Source organism: Ovis canadensis, chromosome X (genome assembly GCF_042477335.2).
Source record: "Ovis canadensis isolate MfBH-ARS-UI-01 breed Bighorn chromosome X, ARS-UI_OviCan_v2, whole genome shotgun sequence".
Lineage (NCBI taxonomy): Eukaryota > Metazoa > Chordata > Mammalia > Artiodactyla > Bovidae > Ovis > Ovis canadensis.
In genome coordinates, this window is record NC_091727.1 from 99870033 (window position 1) to 99887819 (window position 17787).

The 17787-nt window shown below is 39.8% G+C and overlaps 1 protein-coding gene across 7 annotated transcripts in view; it reads right to left on the bottom strand.

The window, feature by feature from the left end:
- The window catches only part of LOC138930436 (transmembrane 9 superfamily member 2-like), an 83677-nt gene extending 66321 nt beyond the window's left edge, over positions 1-17356 (bottom strand). For 6 of the 7 annotated variants that reach the window (XM_070290667.1, XM_070290665.1, XM_070290666.1 and 3 more), the window contains exons 1-5: positions 16987-17356; positions 13197-13264; positions 12029-12122; positions 7785-7912; positions 6641-6770 (exon numbers count right to left, since the gene is read on the bottom strand). In XM_070290667.1, the coding sequence (XP_070146768.1) occupies positions 6641-6770; positions 7785-7912; positions 12029-12122; positions 13197-13264; positions 16987-17175 (609 nt within the window). In that variant the 5' untranslated portion in view covers positions 17176-17356. Of the gene's footprint in view, positions 1-6640; positions 6771-7784; positions 7913-12028; positions 12123-13196; positions 13265-15817; positions 15916-16986 lie in introns of those variants that run through there. The other variant, XM_070290663.1, reaches the window with a different exon arrangement.
- Between the last annotated feature and the right edge of the window lie 431 nt (positions 17357-17787).

Here is a 17787-nt window from a genome sequence, read left to right on the forward strand (position 1 = left end):
ATGATAAACATAACAAATATCCCCTTAAAAGCAACATGAGCATAGGATATAGCACACTAAGAGTGACCCCTAATGTAAACTATGGACTTTAGGTGGTCATCATGTGATGCATCAGTGCAGGCTCATCAGTTGTAATGAATGTCCCACTCTGGTGGAGGATGCTGAGAATGGAGGAGGTTATGTCTGTATGGCACAGAGGGTGTATGGGAAATCTCTGTACCTTCCTCTCAATTTTACTATGAACGTAAACCTGCTCTGGAAGAATAGGCTTTAAAATTTAAAAAAGCAACATGAGGTGACAAGAAAGTAAGGAACTACCAATGCCAAATTCTTTTTTTATTTACTATTCTTATTGTTTTTTATTTATTTTTATTTTTTGGCCATACCATGTGGCATATAGGATCTTAGTTCCTTGAAAAAGGGATTAAACCCATGCCCCCTGCATTGGAAGCCCAGAGTCTTAACCACTGGACTGCCAGGGAGGTCCCAATGCCAAATTCTAAGGGGAAGCAGTAAGTCAGAGAGGTCAGCTGGGTAAGGAAGCACTGATGCTGCTCTTGCCCTGAGGATACCTGCTAATTTGGGCAAACCTGAACTTCAGTTTGGGTAGCTTCATGAGGAGGAGGAAGGGGGCACTCAGGGAGGGCCCTCCCAGATGAGAAGGCTAATATGAAACCCTCTGCACACTAAGCTGAGACCACCCACCCCTTCCAAAAGCAACATCCTCAGGATAAAGGTGAGCAAGAAGTGAGCCTACTCCTATAGTCCCAATGGACTATTGGGAAGATGGCCTCAAAGATAAACAGAACCAGGTGCGGGTAGGGGGAGAGAAATAAAACTGTCCTCAAAAATCATAGATTTGCAGGCTGGATTCACATCATCTAAGTTGCTTCCGGAAGTTTAAATTATGAATTTGCCTTAAGGTGTTCCCAGACTGGTATTTCCCAAAGACACCATGTGGAAGTAAATGAAAATCCTCTCTGAAGGAAAGTACTTTGACCCTAGGACTCAAACTCCACAAATACTACTTGAGAACGATGAATATGAAGTCAAAATAATGAAGCACACAAGGAAAAAAGGAATCATGAGCAGGAACTAGCAGAAACAAATTTGTAAAGATTTCAGATCCAGGAATGGTAAGAGGCAGATTTAAAATTAACCAAACAATATATTTCAAAGACATCAAACACAAGTGTGCATAAAATAGATAAGTATAAAATAACGACCTAGCAGATCTGAAAAACAACAAAACTTGTAGAAATGAGAAAGATTATTACTGATATTTTAAGAGAAGGAACATGTGAAAAGATAATTTATAGACTAGAAGATACACCAGAAGAACACAGTACAGGAAAAAAAAAATAGAAAACACAGAAAAAAAGTTAAGACATGTGGAGAAGAAAAAAACACTTAACATAGCTTTAATTGGAGTCTAAAAAGGAAAGAAGAAAATATCTGACTATGGCTGAGAATTACAGAACTGATAAAAGGCACCAATCCAGGAAACTCAAGGAATTAACAACACGATTAAAAACACAGCAAAACAAAAATCCATACCCAGACGCATAATCATGAAACTATATCATACCCTCTAAGAAACAGGTGACTGGAATGTCCCTGGTAGCCTAGTGGCTAAGATTCCAAGCTTTCACTGCCTCAGCCCTGGTTCAGTCTCTGGTCAGGAAATTGAGATCCTGAAAACCATATGGTGTGGCCAAAAAAAAAAAAAAGTAACCAAGAAGTAGGTAGGAATGAAAAGACCAAAACAGAAATTCAAACCTTAAATATTAGAAGAATTACAACAATAAAATGTAGACCACATAAAGACTTTTCAAAGAAATATTATATTTCATGGAATTGAAAATGCCACCACTTGCAAAACATCATTTTATGTGCTGCTAAAAAAATACACTGCCAATTAAACTTTAACACGCCATCAACTGGAAGACACATCTTGATTTCATAAATGATAAAATATGGGGAAGCATGAGTCTTAGAATCAATAAAATGTGGAATATCAAAATAGTAAACAAAATGTAATATAACAGAACTGAGAGTAAATGTCATAGCAATACATGTAAATGGGCTTAACTCAGCCATTAAGAGGAAAAGATTTTTCAGAAGATGCCCTGAAGCAAAACCCAACCTGTTGTATAAAAGAGACATATCTAAAAGAGATCTGGAAAGTTAAATTGAAAGGATAGGCAAAGTCACACCAAGCAAATGTATGCAAAAAGAAAACAGGAGAGTGGAATCTCCTCCTCCAGACATGATGGAAGAATATGAGACTAGATTTACTCGTTCACCTTAAACAATTTTTTCAAATGGTTAAAATATTTGCAAACGGTTTTCAGACCTTGGACAACAAAGAACATTAAGAGAGTGATCACCTAGAGAAGGGGAAGCCTCAAGCTTCCTTCCCAGAGAGAATTTCCAGGCTGTGGTACAGGGAAGGGGTACCCAAAGAAGCCCCGCAATCTCCCCAGTTGGGAAGACAAAGTTCAAAGTCCAGAGAGGCCAAGGGGGCTGGATTTTGTGGGGAAGAATACCAGAGAGAGGGGAGCTGCACAGAGATTTCTGGAGATAAACTAGGGCTCTCCTTCATCAGAGTATTGATCAGTGCATGCATGTAAGGTGTGCCAGTTATTGATTTATTGCCTCTCATTGCCAGATTCATGCTCTTTGACCTCTGTGAAAATTATCTGGGCCCTTTGAGTATTTTAACTAGGTTTCCTTTGCAAGCTGGCACTGAATGAAGCTTTGTCAGTAGAGGGCGCTGGCTAGACGCTGCAAGAGAAAAGGTTTTTGTTTCCTGGTTGATGGAAGCTACACTTTCTGAAGCCTCAGCATCCCCTAAGGAATAGTGGATCCAGTTATCACAGTAAAAGAAAGAAATAAAAGACACCAGGTAGAGGGGGATGAACAAGCAGAGCACAGACTTTTAGGGCAGTGAAACTACTCTATATGACATTATAACAGTGGACACATGTCATTATACATTTGTCCAAACCCATAAAATACACACAAGAGTGAACCCTAATGTAAACTATGGGCTTTGGGTGAAATGTGTATCACATTAATTAATGTGTATCACATAGTGCAACAATGTGTATCTTCACTGTGTATCAATGAAGATTCATCGGTTGTAACAAATGTACCACATTCTGGTGAGTGATGTTGATAATGACGGAAGCTATGCATGTGTGAGGGCAGAAGGCACCTGGGAAGTCTCTGTACCTACCATTTCATTTTTCTTTGACCTAAAACTGCTCTAAATAATAAACCTATTCTTTAAAAAGAGATATTATGTGCATCCTGATGAAAGAACACATCACTACCTTATCTTGTCAAAGAGATCAAACCTGAATCTAATCAATCCACTAGATCCATCTATCAACTTCTAAGAAATCAGGGACAGAGGAAAATGTACCCTTGTTTGGATGAATGATACAGGAATACATAAATGTATAAATCTGTGATAAATCAAATCCAAAGATGCTAATTATAGAATCTAGGTGCTGGGTATGTGAGTGTCCACTATACAATTCATTCAACTTTTCTGTGTGTTTGAAAATGCTCCCACAAAAAAGAGAATGCTCAGTCCATGGGGTCATAAAGAGGACACAACTGAGCTACTTCACCTTCACTTTCACAAGAAAATATTGATAAAAGCTGTATAAAATGCTCAAGTCTAAACTATAGTGTTGAGAGATGTAGACTTGGGTAATAAAACTGTAAAAGAAACTCAAGGAAGTGATTAGGGTGAAAGTTAGGACTGTGGTTATTTTAGGGGATGCAACACAGTTTCAATGGGTAGCATACATGAATACCTTCTGAGGAGGCTGGCCAAATTCAATTTCTTGATCTGGCTGACGCTTACAAAGGTGTTCCGCTTATAACAGTTCATTAAACTTTATATCTGCTCTGTGTGGTTTTCTGTTATCTGTTTTTTTTTTAACAAAAAGGGTTTTTATTAAGCCCATATCCTTTGGAGAGTTCCCTGGTGGTCTAGCGGTTAGGGTTTGGCGCTTTCACTGCCATGGCCATAGTTCAATCTCTGGTCAAGGAACTAAGATCCTGTAAACTACATGACCCAGCCAAAAATAAGAACCACTCCATATAGAATTTCATCGAGTATCAAACACAGACTTTATTTATCCAAATTTCTCCTATTCATTAACTTCTCTCTTCTGTAATTTGCTGCTTTTCCTCCCACATTCCCTGTGGCAATGTTTACCATTGTGAAGAATATATATCACTGGGGATATATGAGATAATCTTAGGTAGTAGATGAAAAAAATCTGTATTCTATTTTTCTATGTACTTGAAAATAGATGAACAGAATACTAAGCCTGTAATTTCTATAATATCCTTTTAAATAAGTTTAAGTTAAACTAGAGATAAATACATATTTGCCATCTCTTTTGCAGAGCATTGTATTAATAAGTCTCCTAGACTGAGCCAGATGACTATTGAGGTCCCTAATAAAACAATAGCTTTTGTAAAGCAATTATATTCCAGTTTTTTTTTTAAAGGAAAGAAAAACTTTTGAAAAATAAAAGTTATTTTGTTACTGCTTCTAAACTCTATATCCCATTTATCTCAACTTTGTTACCTCAGAGTGATTTCTCTGTGCTCCAAGAAGGCCTTGGTCTTCTCTGTATTCCACTCCAAATCCTTATGCTTGTCAGATCTAAAGCCATTTGTCTTTATATCTTTACCTTTGCTAGTAATAGCTCATAAATGAAATCATACAACCTGTAAAATTTTATTTCTGGCTTCTTTCGCTTAGTACAAGTTTGAGATCTCTCCATGTTGTGCATGTGTCAACAGTTTGCTCATTTTAATTGCTGAGTTGTTGTACAAGGAATGAATACCCCATATCTTCTTCATTTACTCACCTGTTGAGGGGCATTTACATTGTTTGCAGATGTTGGCTAACATAAATTGTTACAAATGTTTGTGTTAAAAAAAAGCCCCCTTTTTCCCAGGATATCTTTACTGGAGATGGGAGAAGAGATGGAGTTTTCATGTAACTAGGACTTTTAGTGGCCTGCTCTGATATGCTGGAATCCCTGAGACATGTATACAAACTACATACACCTCAGGCCCCATGAGTCTTGTTAGATATGTCAAGCCTTTGATATTAAAAAATACCTCTGAAATTTATTAAAGATTAAATATCTATTGCTTTATATACCATTGTCACTATACTTTTTGTTAGAGCTATTATACCTAGCAGTACCAAATATAACTTTCCTTCCTAAATTCATAACAATAAAACTTTAAAGAAATTTTTAAAATTACAGATAAATAAGTACAAGTGCCTCAGTTGTGGCACAAACCACCAAGGTGGTCCCTGAATGACTAAAATGCAAGAAGCACAGCCCTTTTCTCTGGAAAGAAACAATGAAGGGTACCACCATTTAGACTCCAAAACCTCTGCTCCTCTCTCTCCCTTCCCCTTCAGCCCATTGCTGATCCACATTGAGTCTCTCCATATAAGAAAGATTCTAAGTAGTGCTGCCCTTCCATGACCATTCAGCCTCCAAGGCAGCCCCAAGACACTTCTGTTACCCTAGGACCCAGTAGAAAACAGTTTGAGAATCACAAGATAAATTTCAAACCATGTGATTAGGACTTCCAAGCTAAAAAGATCTGAGTTGGAGTCCTATGTCTTCCACTTACTAGCTGTCTGCCTCTAGTCATGTCCCTTACCGTCTCTGAGATTGAATTTTATCATCTGTAAAACAGCAGTAGTAGATTCTAGCAACAGGACTGTTTCAAGGATTAAATTAATCACTGTGTATAGGGTGATATAACATTGCTTCTGGCTCATAATAGGCATTTAATGTGACTTTCCTTACCACTGTATACAGGACCTCCTGCCATGATCTGGCTTCTACCTACCCCCGTTTTGAGCTTCATCTCTACATGCATCCCCAAAACCCCAAACCTTATGCTGCAGATATACCCAATTACTCACAGTCCCTCAATCACAGCATGCTATTTCAGACTTCCAATCTCTTGACCAGTCTCACACTGATTTCCCTTCTAGAAATGCTCACCCACCCATTCATCTAACGAATACTTTTTAATTCCCTTCATTATATCCTCCTTACTCCTTAGTCTTCTACCATAAAACATTTTATTGCATCAGTTTGCTCACAAGTCTATCTCCTACTTAGGACTATGAACTTCTAGAGGGCAAGGGACCACTTGTCTTTGTATCCTCAACCTCTAGCATAAAACGGAGACAATAGTAGGTGTCCCATTCATGTTTAAGTGACTATGCTGCTGCTGCTGCTAGGTCGCTTCAGTCGTGTCCGACTCTGTGTGACCCCATAGACGGCAGCCCGCCAGGCTCCGTTGTCCCTGGGATTCTCCAGGCAAGAACACTGGAGTGGGTTGCCATTTCCTTCTCCAATGCATGAAAGTGAAAAGTCAAAGTGAAGTCGCTCAGTCATGTCCGACTCTTAGCAACCCCATGGACTACAGCCCACCAGGCTCCTCCGCCCATGGGGTTTTCCAGGCAAGAGTACTGGAGTGGGGTGCCATTGCCTTTAAGTGACTATACTAGAAAGCAAAATGTAAATGAAGCAACATTCTTATATTTCTATAGTAAGTTCTCAATACTTACGTGCATGAAGCAAGCATCACTGGATACGCCACTTTGGGTAACAAAGCATCCTATTGGAAATCCTGTTGTACAGTACTTATTTCCACCATTTATATCACGACACCATACCACTGGCATATTATCAATAATCCTAAATATAAATATTTTAAGGAAAAGATTTAATAAGCAATTTATATCAAGCAAAACTAACATCATCTTACACATATTTAAGTTCATAGTCTTGTTTGATTTTGTTTTGGCCACACCACATGACTTGCAAGATCTTAGTTCCCCAACAAAGGATTGAACCCAGGCCCATGGCAGTGAAAGTGCTGAGTCCTAACCACTGGACTGCCAAGGAATTCTCCAGAAGCAGTTTTAAAATCTACCTGAAATTATATACTATTTTTTTGTGGATTGGCTTTGATTAAAAATCTTAACTTATGGGGAGGAGGTGGGAGGGAGGGCTTAACAAGGAAGAGGTATATGTATACATAGAGCAGATTGATGCTATTGTACAGCAGAAACTAACACAACATTGTAAAGAAATTACATTCCAATTTATTTTTATTAATTTATTTGTACTCCGATACTTAAAAACCCTTTCTAAGAATCTGAACTTAAGGAATTCCCTGGTGGTCCAGTGGTTAGTACTCCACTCTTTCACTGCCAAGGGCCTGAGTTCAATCCCTGGTCAGGGAACTAAGATCCCACATGCTGTGTGGCAAGGCCAAAAAAATGAAAAAATAAATAAATAAATAAAAATTCTTCCACTCATTACCCATTCAACAACTATTTACTGAACACCTGCCATCTGCCAGGCACTAATACATACATTTGTTTTCAGATAAGAAATAAAAAGGATGCTATATGAAATCTAGCAAATAAAGAAGTCACCCACAAGTTTACCAACTGTCAAACGTTGTTTTTCATTCTGTTCTCTTTCCTTGAAGATGATTTTTAAATCTCCAATCAAGATTTCCCCCAATCCATCCCCAAATGCCAGCATATTTTCAAAGGATGCAAACTGGTTAATTACTCTACAGTAAAACTACTAATTTATACTATCACAACATACATTTCTCCAAAGGGGAATAAAACCCATAAAACTGCTTCTGAAGGGAATTGAAATTTTAAGTCATACGATGTCAGATGCCAAACATACCAGTGATGTTGATAATTCAGTTGCATTCCTCTCTTCAAAAAATCCAGCTTTTTCTTTTGATCTTCCTTTGCTGTATCATAAGATTTCATACAAACTTTCACACATGTCTCTGACTTGTTAAAGGAAAACTGTTAAGAAAGAAAATTAAAAATATTAAGAGATTTGGACTAAGTTGTACAAACCAAAATTCACAAAGTAAGCACTTTATCTTACAGATGAAACTTTTCTTCAGAGATTTCAGTAGGCCATGATTCTCAACACTATTTCCTCTACACTTCAGTACACATCTGAAGTAATTAAACTAGACACACACTGCTTTCAAGAGAACCTGCCTTCTTCAGTACTATATAAGGTGGGGTATAAAATCCACTGCAGCTTCCTATAAATTACCCTGATCTAGAACACTTCACTTAAAACTGATAATAAAATTGGCTGTAGTGATGGTTATGCTGCTGCTGCTGCTGCTGCTAAGTCGCTTCAGTCGTGTCCGACTCTGTGCGACCCCATAGGCGGCAGCCCACCAGGCTCTGCCATCCCTGGGATTCTCCAGGCAAGAATGCTGGAGTGGGTTGCCATGTCCTTCTCCAATGCATGAAAGTGAAAAGTGAAAGTGAAGTCACTCAGTCGTGTCCGACTCTTCTCGACCCCATGGATTGCAGCCTAACAGGCTCCTCCGTCCATGGGATTTTCCAGGCAAGAGTACTGGAGTGGGGCGCCATTGCCTTCTCCAGCGATGGTTATAGAACTCTATGAATACACTAAAAAGCACTGAAATGGACACTTATGAATGGGTGAATTATTTGGCATGCAAATGATCCCTCAATAAAAGTGTTACCAAAAAATAATAAGAAAATATTTGAAACTTTTAATATGAAATCTCTTATTTACAAAGTCTGGCTACTGGAGATGACCAAGGTGAAGTGCTAGTGTTGTTAATCAGAAAACAATGAGCAAGAATAAACAATGAAAATCCAACACCTGATATCCTGAAATCATACAATATTAACCCCAAACTGGGGTGAAAAGAAACTGTCATGTTTCTTCAGTGCAAAGCATAGCATTTCTTGAAAAGGTGCACTTTTCTTTTAGTACAATGGTCCAATAGGGGGAGTATGTGCAACTTTAATCATCAAAAAGCAAATGCCTGACACACAGACCAATGGAACAGATCAACAGAGAGCCTAGGAATTACACCTACACAACTAGGCCCAAGTGACTTTTTTTTTTACAAAGGTGCAAAAGCAAGTCAGTGGAGAAAGAATTGAAACTGTTGAAAAGGTCTTTTCAGCAAATGGTACTGAAGTAATTGCACACCTACAGGCCAAAAAAGAAAGAAAAAAAATTTCAACCCAAACCTCACAGCTTATACAAAAAATAATTCAAAATGGATCACAGACTTAAAGATATAAAGCTAAATTATAAAACTTTAAGAAGCACAGAAAAATGTTTTTAGGCCCGAAGGCTATACAAAGTCTTCTTAGACTAGACACCAGAAGCATGATTCATAAAAGGAAAACTTGATTACTGGACCACAGAAAATTTTAAGTATTTGCTTCATGAAAGACCCTAATAAGAAGTCAAAAAAAAAAAAAGTCACAGACAGGCAGAAACTTTGCAAATGACTGCTGCAACAAAGGAATCATAACTAGAATATATAAAGAATTCTGAAAACTAAACAGAAAAAGAACAGTAAATGAAGAACTTTAGGGAGCCTTGTGCTGATAGAACTATGCTATGTATTGACTGTGGTAGTAGGTACACAAATCTGCATCACACACACACAAATAAGTGCATGTAAAACTAGTGAAATCTGAATAAGCTCTGTGCATTGTCTAACGGTTTTGCTGTCATACTGTAGTTATACAAGATGTTGTTGCTGTTGTCAGTCACTCAGTCGCGTCCAACTCTTTGTGACCTCACAGACTGCAGTACTCCAGTCTTCCGTGTACTTCACTATCTCCCAGAGTTTACTCAAACTCATGTCCATTGAGTCATTGATGCTATCTAACCATCTCATCCTCTGCCACCCTCTTCTTTTAACGTGCAAGATGTTACCATTGGGCAAACCTGGGCAAAGCGTACATGAGACCTCTCTGTTCATTCTTTTGTCATTTCCTGTGAATCTATAATTACTTCAAAATAAAAAGTTGTAAAACAGGCTAATGCCTGATGGTTTCACATATATGGATCAAATTATACACTTTTAATATATATAGTTTATTGTACCTCAGTTATACTTCCATGAAGTTGGGGGAAAAAAAGAAAAAAATTAGTGCCTTCATAATCATAACTGCTCATGAAAACATCCTTACTCTATCCTCACATCTATTAAGATATTGAGGGCAATATCAATAGATACTGAGAGTCCAATTATATCTACTTATATCACCCTACCCAAAATATATAAGAACAAAAAATTAAACTTTTTCTCTTTATGAAGCAAAAATAAAATGTGAAAGGCAAAATCGTCGTGTGGAACCACCAACTACTGCAGAAAGCTTAAAGAGCATAGAGTCATCCCACAGTATCAGTCATTGTGCTCAGTCTCTGAGTCACGTCTGACTCTCTATGACCCCATGAACTATAGCCCACCAGGCTCCTCTGTCCATGGAATTTTCCAGGCAAGAATACTAGAGTGGGTTGCCATTTCCTCCCCTAGGGGATCTTCCCAATCCAGGAATCAAAATCGCGTCTCTTGTTTCTCCTGCATTGTCATGCTGATTCTTTACCACTAGTACCACCTGGGAAGCCCAGTGAAGTATATCACTGGAAGACATCAAGATCCATAGATACCAAAATCCACCATTGCCCAAGTCCCTCATATAAAATGGTGAAGTATACACATATGTTGGAGAAGGCAATGGCAGCCCACTCCAGTACTCTTGCCTGGAAAATCCCATGAACGGAGGAGCCTGGTAGGCTGCAGTCCATGGGGTTGCGAAGAGTCAGACACGACCGAGTGACTTCACTTTGACTTTTCACTTTCATGCATTAGAGAAGGAAATGGCAACCCACTCCAGTGTTCTTGCCTGGAGAATCCCAGGGATAGGGGAGCCTGGTAGGCTGCTGTCTATGGGGTCGCACAGAGCCAGACACGAATGAAGCGACTTAGCAGCAGCAGCAGCATACACATATGGGGCTTCCCAGGTGGCGCTAGTGGTAAAGAACCTGCCTGCCAATGCAGGAGACAGAAGAGACACTGGTTCCATTCCTGGGTCAGGAAGATCCCCTAGAGGATGGCATGCCAACCCACTTCAGTATTCTTGCCTGAAGAATACCATGGATAGAGAAGCCTGGTGGGCTACACTCCAGAGGGTCACAAAGAGTCTGACACAACTGAGGTGACTTAGCATGCATGCATATGCATATAACTTATACACATCCTCCCCTATATAGGTAACCCTTGGACAATGCAGTTAGGGGATCAACCCTCCCTGAAGCTGAAAATCTACCTACAACTTATAGGGTGGCCTTCCACATAGACGGTTCCTCCGAATGAGATTCCACATCCACAGATTCAGACAACCATAGATCATATAGTGGAAAAAAAATCTGGGTATAAGTAGACCACACTGTTCAAACTTGTGTTGTTCAAGGGTCAACTGTACTTCAGATCATCTCTAGATTACCTATAATACTTAATATATAATGTAAATGCTGTGTAACTAGTTTTAAGCATAATGTAAATACCATGTAAATTCTAATTTTGCTTTTGGGGACTCCGGAATTTTTTACCTGAATATTTTTGATTCTCAGTTGGTTGAATCTTCAGATGCAGAATCCTCAGATTTGGAGGGCTGACTATATTAATGCATTCTTCTGGCAACACCAGATTCTACCTCCTTTCCTTTTTCTTTTCCTTTTAAAGCAAAGACTCTTTGGTATGACTGTTGACCCTTGAACAACTACAAGTTTGAACTGCCCAGGTCTATTCTTATATGTGGATTTTTTTCAATAAATATACAGCAGACCCTCTGTATCTATAGGTTTGACATCCACGTATTCAACCAACTGTGGATGGTAGATGGCAAACTTAACATGTGAACCATGGTTCGTTCAATCTACAGATGCAGAACCTGCCTGTATGGAGGGCTGACTATGGGACTTTGAGCATATGTGGATTTTGGCATCCACAGTGGGTCCTGGAACCAACTTCTCATGGATACTGACAGACAACTCTGTATGTAGTCAGTTCTGAGAAGATTCACTTTAAAATAAAATTTAAAATAAGATAACTGAATAACCTCATAAGGAGACGATGTAATTCTTTCTCCAAACAGTACTTGTCCGAGATTTTCAGAAGGACTTGGCTTTTTGAAGTCATGACAGAAATCAAATCTAAGAAAAGAAAAGTTTAAGTAAGGTTTAAAAAAATTCAACAAAGAAATCAGTCCTGATCATTTATCTAGCTGCTCCACCTTTCATGGTAGATTCTGTGTTTCTCTTTAAATTGTTTAACCTCTGATAATTATGAATTCATGATTCAAAATGCTCATGGTACTGCTCTTGACTTTTGTAATGTAGGTAATCACAATCAGAAGGAAACCAACACTATTTTTAGGGTTAAACTTCAAATGACATGTAAGCACAAATAAGGAAATCATGGCTTAAAGTCTGTACTGATTCTAACCTGAGACATTTAGAAACTGTAATTATCAGTTCTGACCAAAGGGGAATTTTAAAAAAAAAGCCCCCAAACACATTCTCACATATTCACAAATCAAATGGTTTCTAACTGAAAAGAATCACAACTACGTTTAAGTAAATTTGAATGTAAAATGGTTTACATAGAAGATAAAATAAATAGTAGGCCTGAGTAATATTTTTAATACTCATACTAACACCCTACATTTACACCTGGCATTTTAATGAAAATGAGACTTGATTTTATTTCTGCTTAATTAGAGGCAGTAAAGCAATACCAAAGGAAACTATGATCATTTTTTTCCAAGAAGTGCATCATTTGTTGTTACTGTCAAGTGAATGATCATACTTAATCTTCAATATGTAATAACTACTCACTACTAAACTAAGCACCTTCATCCATTAAAATCTTAGTAGAAACCTACCTATCCGATGTTTTAGAAATAAGGTACAACTGCAAAGATATTTTTTCAAGGTTCAAAGAGTAGCAAATTTATAATTTGCTTTTCTTATAAAGAAAAATCAAGAGTGGAAACTTCCTAATCTTTTAAGCATTTGTCTTACATTGAAAGTTCTCTATTCTAACTAATCATTTTTTCCTATTACCTTTATTATAATATTACCACATTTCTTAATATACCCATGGCTTGCATTCACTAACTTTAAAAACTGAAGGCACATCTGAACAGTATTATATCATAATTGTGATATAAATTAATCACAATTATATGAACTATATCAGATATAATTATAATACTTATAACTTACGTATTATATTCATAAGGCAGCACAGACTCTACTGAGTCCAATCTGTTTACATACAGTTCTATTGATGACTGCAAGAAGGAAAAAAAAACATTAATAACACAAAGTAAAATAAGGTAGCACTTGCAAAATATATAATGAAGCAACTGAAAGGTAACTGGGTTTATCACTCCCATCAATTTATAACTGTATATTTATAAATTTATAACTTAGTGTAGTGTTGTACATTTATAACACAGTACAGTTATAAATTTTAACAGTATAGCTATAAATTCATAACATTTCATTTATCTGGCATTATCAGGGTCTCTGAACATATAAATTTTTCAGATACCTCAGCCATTCTTAACTTTTTAAAATCATGTAACACTAGGAGAATATGATGAAAACTATGTTCCATCTCCCCAGAAAAGCACACATGTTCACCAAATTCCATATTCAGCTTTAAGAGGCTTCATAAGGACCCTAGCGTCCATGGAACTCAAGAACTTGAAATAATTAAGCTACCTGTATAAGTGCTTTTTTTGCATTATTTTAACTATTTTTATAATTATTCTAAAATACACTTCACTCTTTCCCATCTTAAACAAAACATTATGATCACAATTTAACCTTCCTTGATGACTCACGGTCATTTTGAGCATCAGCCATTGCACTTGCTTTGGCTCTATGACATCTTCAGTATCAATTGAAATGAGAAGAGTTATTTGCCACAAAACTGAATGGCAAGAGATGACTACTCACACCCTCACTACCCCCACTCCCTCAAGTATACCAAACAATATAAACTTGTATGTAAAGATTTTATGTCTCTTTCCTTATGGCTGTTGCTGTCATTACATGTATACTCTGATTTTATTTTGGTAAAAAAAAAATGCATGTGAACTCTCATTCACTCCTGGTTGGGAATGTAAAATGGTATGGCTACTTTGGAAGACAGTTTAGCAGTTTCTCACAAAACTAAACATACTCTTACCGCATGATCCAGGAATTTTGCTCCTTGGTATTTACTCAAAACAGTTGAAAACATGTCCACACAAAAAACTTACACACAATGTTTATGGCAGCTTTATTCATCATTGTCAAAATTTGGAAGCAACCAAGGTGTCCTTTAGTAGATGAATAGATAAATGTACTGTGGCACATCTAGACAATGGAATATTATTCAGCACTAAAAAACAAACTAGTCCACTATGAAAAGACATGAAAGAGACTTTAATCATATTACTGTGTGAAAGATGCCAAGCTGAAAAGGCTACATACTGTATGATTTCAACTATGTGACATTCTGGAAAAGGCAGAAGTGTAGAGACAATAAATACATCACTGGTTGTCATGGATTAAAGGGACATTAAGATGAGTGAGCAGAGAAAACAGAGGATTTTTAGGGTAATGAAATTACCCTGTGTGATATTATAATGATGGATACACATCACTATACATTTGTTCAAACTCATAGGATGTACAACACTAAGATTAAACTGTAACGTAAACTATGGACTTTAGGTGATAATGTTATTCAGTGCAGGTTCACCAACTGTAAGAAAGGTACCTCTGGTTGGGGATGTTAATAATGGGAGAGGCTATGCATGTGGGGGGCAAGGAATATGGTAACTCTATATGCTCTCTGCTCAATTCTGCTGCGAATCTAAAACTGCTCAAAAAAATAAAGTTTACTGAAAGTATAAATGTGCAGTTGTTCAGTCGTTCAGTTGTGTCCGACTCTTTGTGACTCCATGGACTGCCGCACACCAGGCTTCCCTGTCCTTCACTGTCTCCCAGAGTTTGATCAAATTCCTGTTCTCTCAGTCTGTGATGCCATCCAATCATCTCATCTCACTACACGATTTCTGCCTATCTGAAATCAAGAGGCCAGACACTATCTGATTTCAGCCAATCAGAAATCCAAGAGGCTGGACGCTATTGAATTCAGGAAGTTTGGCATGCTAAACATAAGAAGGTACAATCTCAGAATCAAAAGTAGAACACATTCAAGGAAGCAAGTAAATCTAAAAGAAGAGCTTACAAAAGAGAAATTCCAGACATTTGATATGGTTAAAGATTATATTATTTTTGCTAGGAAGTCTGCTGAAATAAAGAAGAACGAGCCAGCACTAGACATTACCAGGCAGAGAAAAGGCAGGTGTAAAATAATTTTTAATGCCATTTCTTACTTACTGTATTTGGCAAGATGGTGGCTCAAAATACTACTATCAATACTTCTCAAAGGAAAAGGCAAGCTCCAGGTTTTAAGTGCAAATTTGCTGCACCTAGACCTGGTCTCTAAAAACCCCAACTTTCAACTTGTTAAGTCTGTAGTCAAGCCACACCTAGCACTGTTCTTAGCTCTAAAGCCTCTGCGGTTCCTTTTACCAAAACATTGCTCACACACTTGACAGGCAACTTGAGACCAGAAAATAAGTCTTACTATTCATTAATACTTTTTCAATGGATTACTTGCAAAAAAAAATTTACAGTGAGTTTCTAGTTTAAAAAAAAAACAAGGCTGCCAAGGAAGGAAGTCAAAAATTTATCAGCGGGACGTGTGGAAGAGGAACTGAGCAAGAAATCTCTGGCTAAAGAAAACTCATAATGTTAATGGTCACCACTTATTGAAAGCTTACCACGTGCCAGATGTTTTTGTCAGTGCTTTTCATACCTTGTCTCATTTTAGTCTCACAAGTCTGAGAGGTAAATATTATCTTGCTGTTTGCAGAGAAGGCTCAAGGGAAACCAACATGAATTAACAAGAATTAAACAGGTAAAAATCTGAAACCACAGGAGTTAGGAGTGACACACATGGTGTAACTATACGTAAGATCAAGTGAGAAGTGTGTCTTGAAAGGCAGATTGTATAAAGGGGACAACAGGAAGGGGAAGTAGGGGAGAAGACTATACGTAGCGGAAGAGGAAGGAACCACCGGAAGAGGAAGGAACCACCGGAAGAGGAAGGAACCACCGAGATGGAGGGGGAGGGGAGGAGCTACGAAGGGGAGGGGCTACGACGGGGAGGGGCTATGACGAGGGAGGGGCTATGATGGGAGGGGCTATGATAGGAGGAGCTATGACGGGGGAGGGGCTATCACAGGGAGAGCTATGGAGGGGAGGAGCTGTGATGAAGGAGGGGCTATGATGGGGGAGGGGCTATTACAGGGAGAGCTATGGAGGGGCGGGGCTATGACGGAGGAGGGGCCATTACGGGAGGAGCTATGGAAGGGAGGGGCTATGACAGGGAGGGGCTATGACGGGGGAGGGGCTATTACAGGGAGAGCTATGGAGGGGAGGGGCTATGACAGGGAGGAGCTATGACGGGGGAGGGGCCATTACAGGAGGAGCTATGGAGGGGAGGGGCTATGACAGGGAGGGGCTATGACGGGGAGGGACTATGGGGGGAGGTTGGAACCACTTGGGAGGGGCTGTGAGGGAGTAGGCAGGACCAAGCAGGAGCGGGAACTAGGGGGACCAAGGAAGGGGCCGGGCCAAGGGGAGGGCGGGGGCAAAAGGGAGGGTGGAATCTAGGAGAAGAGGGGAAGGGAGGGGCTGAGCTGAGAGGGAGGGGACGGGAGGGGAGTGGCTGAGCCTAGAGGGAGAGAAAGAGGATCAAGGGAAAAAGATAGATCCGGATCTGCCAAGTGCGAGGCTCTGCGATCGAGACCCTGAGACACACCCACAGAGGGGGCTTAGGCATTCCGGCTAGAGTCAGAGAGCTCTCAGCACTGGTCGGCCCCGGTGTGACTGATACTCCAACCCGAAGCCTTCCCCTCACATCTCACTTCCTCCCTCTAGTCCTCACCTGACAGTAATTGGTCTCTCCTTTCACTTCGCAGAAATTGACTGGCGCCAACCCGGGAAGATAGAAAGCGTTGGAGCTGGCGGTCTGAAGGCCCAGGGTCAGTCCCAGCACCAGCAACCCCCTGAGCCCGGGGAGGGTGGGCCATAGGCTCCAGGAGTTGGTTCCCAGGCAGAAACCACGAATACTCATTTTAGTAGCCGGTTCTGCGCTTGGGGACACACACACCGTGGGCGAGACTGGACCCAGTGGAAAGAAGAAGCGGAAATGATAAGGAGAACAGTGAAAGGACAGAGGAGAGCCCAGACCGGCTAGTAAGACTTAGCACTCTGGGGAAGGCCAACTGTTAAGGCCAGATACTGGCTTGTAACTCGGTTGCTACGCGACCTGGCTGCCTTTATGAGCGCGCGCGCTCGCGCGCGCCGTACGCATGCGTGATGGTCCTGCTGCGTCTTCCCCCACCTTCCCCCCTCCCCCCTGCCCCCCCTCCCCTTCCTCCCAGCATCCCCTGCGGAACACATTCCCGCGGTTTGAGCGGCTTCTCGCGCGCCTCTTTAAGAGGTTCCTCGCATAGTCTGGAGGGAGGGTGCAGGGTGGGGGAATGGTTGTGAGGTGGGGATGCAGTCTGAAAGATTTCAACTTTGCAACATCCCAGAGTCTGGCATCCTCTTGACTTTGCCTCTCAGCACCAGAGTAACAGGGTTACCGGGCGGTAAGCCGCCCGGCCATCTTCAGGTCTTGCTGCAGGTGGGTGGAAGGGAGAAGACAGGAAATTCCTGGACCTTGTTGCCCACTGTAATTATT